Source organism: Capsicum annuum, chromosome 11, assembly GCF_002878395.1.
Source record: "Capsicum annuum cultivar UCD-10X-F1 chromosome 11, UCD10Xv1.1, whole genome shotgun sequence".
Lineage (NCBI taxonomy): Eukaryota > Viridiplantae > Streptophyta > Magnoliopsida > Solanales > Solanaceae > Capsicum > Capsicum annuum.
Genome location: NC_061121.1, coordinates 205,062,248 through 205,066,946, shown reverse-complemented (window position 1 = coordinate 205,066,946; position 4,699 = coordinate 205,062,248). Strand labels below are relative to the sequence as shown.

At 29.6% G+C, this 4,699-nt stretch overlaps 1 protein-coding gene across 1 annotated transcript; it reads left to right on the top strand.

The window, feature by feature from the left end:
- The first annotated feature begins 1,329 nt into the window (after positions 1–1,329).
- LOC107846985 (zinc finger protein ZAT11) lies at positions 1,330–2,168 on the top strand. The gene has a single exon (XM_016691257.2). The coding sequence runs from the start codon at positions 1,429–1,431 to the stop codon at positions 2,026–2,028; it is 600 nt and encodes a 199-aa protein (XP_016546743.2). The 5' UTR covers positions 1,330–1,428; the 3' UTR covers positions 2,029–2,168.
- The last annotated feature ends 2,531 nt before the right edge of the window (positions 2,169–4,699 follow it).

The following is a 4,699-nucleotide window of genomic DNA, read 5'->3' as shown; positions in this document are numbered from 1 at the left end:
AAATAATGGGAGAGAATTTCTTAAATATCTTTTAATATAAATCAAACTAAAAAATTTTCATAAGATTTTATCATTTGCAATTTATAATTTGATTTAATTTTTTTCATCTCTATTAATCTTTTTTTTTCCTTAAAATTTTGAAAGCTTTACTTTGTCCTTCATGTTGAAGCATTCATATTCTTTTGAAGAATTTTTATACTATAAAAGCTAAAAAATCTCATAATTTTTAGCGGAATCATGAAAATAATGATGAACACTACAATGATTTGCGTAGTTAGATATTGAATTCAGCATTTTTACATGTATTTTTGGTTGATGCGCTTGATAAATATATAATGTTGTTAATTTCTCGATATATTTTTGCGTTATAAATGATGATACATATGAGTGATACATTTGTTATCATTATATTGGTGATAGATATGAGTGATATATATGTGTCAAAATACTGATGATATATATGACAGATATTTTTTTATAGTGATTCATATTTTTGATTCATTTATAAATATTTCATACATTTAATATATGTTTGACATATGTAAACTATCTATTTTCATAAAAATACATTTGAAAAGCTAATCCATCATACAAAAAATTAAGAAGAAAGAAAACTTTGAAAATTTACTAATTTTAGATATTTCAGAGATTTATTTGAAAGTGGATATGATATGCCACAATTTGTGTGTGATTTACTCTCTATAATAATTGAAAATTAGTTACTTTCTTATTTAATTAATCACTCAATTAAAAATATATGACAATTCATATTTATCAAAACTAAAGATATGTATCACAAAAATCAAAACTTGGGATATCTTGTAATTTTACAAAATTATGATAAAAAGTGTTACAACTCATTAAAAGTTTGGATTAATGTAAACTATCCTTTTTTTAATTAACCTTATTAATAATATTTTAAATTTTAAATTAATATTATTACTTACTGAGGATAGAAAAGAAAAAAATACAATAATTTTTTTTTTTAATTTTATAAATTGAAACGATTATTTTAACTGTAGTGGTCCAGTATATGGAAATGAAGAAATCAAATTGACACAATTATTTTCAGTAAAGGAGAAGTAAAAATGAAAGGTACTTAGATAAAGTCAACCAAATGTTACAAGTGTCAACTTGGTGAAAGCAAGTGGAAGTGTTCTAGAAACTTCCACGAATCCCACGTCGGATATGCATCCTCCTTTTAATATGTCCGATAGACACGCGTCACTGAATATGCAATCCATTTAAATAAATTTCCATCACCCATTTTCCTTCCAATTTTAAAATACTAACAACTCCTTTGACTAAACTTTTTGGTTTGTTTGACAAACTTAACCAATTACCAGGAAACTCAAACAACACTACCACGATTTTTTCTTTTTCCTAGAAACACGCAAAGCTTAATATGGCTTGAATAAACCTAAATCTATGTATATATGTGAGAAGCAACAACTCCATTGTATCATATTTCTCACTCGTAAATTCTCACATTTCTGTCAAAGTTCCAAAAACTTGATGAACAAAAACATCCTTAATAATATGAGTGTCATGAAAAGAAAAAGAGAAGATTATGGGCTAGTGGAAGCAGAAGCTATGGCTAACTGCGCCTTAATGCTCTCGTCTCGTTCGAGTGCGTCATTTGATGGAGACAATTTGAATAGTTTCAAATGCAAGACATGTAATAAACGGTTCTCGTCATTCCAAGCTCTGGGTGGTCATCGTGCAAGTCATAATAAACGACCAAAATTACTTGGAGATTTTCTTATTCAAGCCAAAAAGAACATGTTGCATAAATGCTCTATATGCGGTATGGAGTTTTCTTCAGGTCAAGCCTTAGGTGGACATATGAGATGTCATCGTGAGGAAATTAATAAAACGGTTATACCAGTGTTGAAGAAGTCAAATAGCAGCAAGAGAATATTTGGCTTGGACTTGAACTTGACCCCTCATGATGATGACGACGATGTTGATCTGAAGTTATGGCCGACGGCACCAATTTCATCTCCAGTTTTACGAATCTTTATTTAGGTCCCCCTTTCATTGTTGATATTCGTGTAGGATTTGGAGAACAGCCTTAGTTGATTTATTAATTCTTTTTAGGTGTATACTGCATTATATTCATTCTTTGTATATATATTTCCTAAATTCCATTGATTTTACTTTCTTAATTCCCCGTTATTGTTTTACATTCTTTCAATTTCTACGACTCCCTCCATCCATCTTTACAGTTTACTTGTCCATTATACTAAGAATAGCTCACCACCTTTGATAGCGTTACAACATCATTATCCCTTCTTCGTCAAAACTTGTTTTTGCTCCTGCTAAATGCTTCTACTACTGCATCTTACCTATCATCCATCAGTGTCTTCAAGAGGAAATAGCTTCAACGAAATAGATTTGGATAGATCTATTCTCATTTCTTATGAAAATATTTTTTGCACTGTAACAATGGGTAAAAGTTATGTTTTTTGCGGTGATAGTTTGAAGGTGGAACTAAATGTGGTGTTTGGTGTATCTCACTATCTATCTGGTGTATATTTTTGGTGTATTGAGTGCATGTCTATGCAATGTTCTATGTACTACTGCATATCTATCTATAATCTATATTTATCTATAATATATAATATATTAAAAGTATTAAAACCCTAAAAAAATAATTTAAACTTTTTATTGTTCATTAAAAATTTATAAAATTGTCTTTTAACTTATTTCCTTCAATTATCAAACCATTAATTTATAATATTAAATACTAACTATAATAAATATATGAAAAATTTTATTTCTGAACAAATATATATATATATATATATATAGAAAGTCAAATTCTGTTGGTACAAAATTATGGAACAAAATTCTTTGATTGTGTATTTTTATGTTTGTGAAGTCCAAGTTGAATACAAATACTAAATTGCCATCATAATTGATGTTCAATTATTCTTTGACTCAATATTTAACTTAATTGTTCTTGCCTTTTTTCGAGTGAACTCCTTGTATAGTCACTCAACTTAGGAAAATGTTTTACTAAAGTCAGTTGTCTTTTTTTTATTCCAACAATGTCATTCAACTTTGTACATTTTCCTTACAAATTAACAACAACAACAACAACAACAACAACAAACCCAGTGTATTCCCACCTGGTGGGGTCTGGGGGGTAGGATGTACGCAATCCATACCTCTACCTCTGAAGAAGTAGATTTCCTTACAAATTAACAATTGCTAAAATAGTCCTTATTCTTTTATTTTAAATATTAATAGGCCTCCAACTATATTTCACATTTTTATTTCATTACATACTCCCTCTATCCTTTTTTTGTTGGACATATTTCATTTTACACGGTGATTAAAAAATCATAAATTGAATGAAAATTTTTATTATTTTACCCTTTAGCAATATTAATGATATGGGCATAGAAATGAATATTGAAATTGAAATTGTTCAGATTTTAATGTGTACTATGAATTATAGGGGTATCATAAAAAAAAAAATTAATTACTTCTATTTCTACTTAATAAGTGATCAATTAATATGAGTCATTTACATTTAGTAAGACGACTAACTGAAATGGGACGGAGGGAGTAATTAAATTTAAAAAGACATATCATAATATTAAAAAGCAAAAATAAATAAAAATTGAGAGATGTATTTAGTTTTTAAAGTCACTTGAAGAGGTAATATAGGTTTTCCCCAAATAATATCACAAGATTGACAAAAATAATATTTAAAAACTTTAACATTTTTAAATTACACAATGATCTAATGAATTTTCTAATTTTATTTGAGGTTGATTGATTGATATTATCATGATGTCCTTCATCAATATTTAATTTATTATAAAAAAATTTTAAAATGTTTATATATGATTGTTTTTCTAATAGCTAGAGAGTCGGGAGGTTGAAGGAATTCATCGTCTTCTATATGAACTATGAATTTTCTGGCAATTATTGTTAGAAGAAACAAACAACTAAATTTGAACTATTTGATCAAAAAATAAAGATTAATCATAAAATAAATAAATATAAAACAGTATTTATCGTTGAACTCCTAAGTTTTCAAATAAATAGAGTGCATATAAGCTTTTATAACAATATCAATCACATTTTTTGTGGACTATATTATTACAATATTAAAAATAGAAGTTGAATTAAAATTATACGCACTATTTTTTATAGTTAAAAAGTAATTAGTATATCATATTGTTAAAGAACATGGATCATTTCAATTCAAAAATTAACTTAAGGGACTATTTGGTTATTTTCCTTTTAAAGAATAAGGATTATTTTAGTAATTATTAATTTGTAAGGAAAATGTACAAAGTTGACTGAGAACAAAAAAAAAAAAGATAAATGACAATATAAATGGTGTTTGGTTTTTTGCCTTCGTGTTTTTTTTTTCCTTTGTAATGTGCTGTATATGACGGATTGACCGCTAGGCCACAACCCCCTCTCTCTCACTCCCTACCCTCTCTCCACCCCCAGCTTACCGGCCCCCGGTCCCCGGCGCCGTCGCTGACCTTCGGCGCCGACCCGATCCGGCTGCCGGCTCCGACCTAAGGTCGCCGGCGCTGACCAGACCGCCGGCTACGACCTCCGGTCGCCGGCTCTCCCTCTCTCTCTCTCTCTCCCTACCCCCTCTCCATCCTAAGCGCACCGGCCCCGGTCCCCGGCGCCGTCGCTGAACGTCGGAGCCGACCAGATCCGA

What these genes read in the sequence shown, in the direction of transcription:
- LOC107846985 (XM_016691257.2), top strand. Translation starts at nt 1,429, where the DNA reads ATGTATATATGTGAGAAGCAACAACTCCATTGTATCATATTTCTCACT.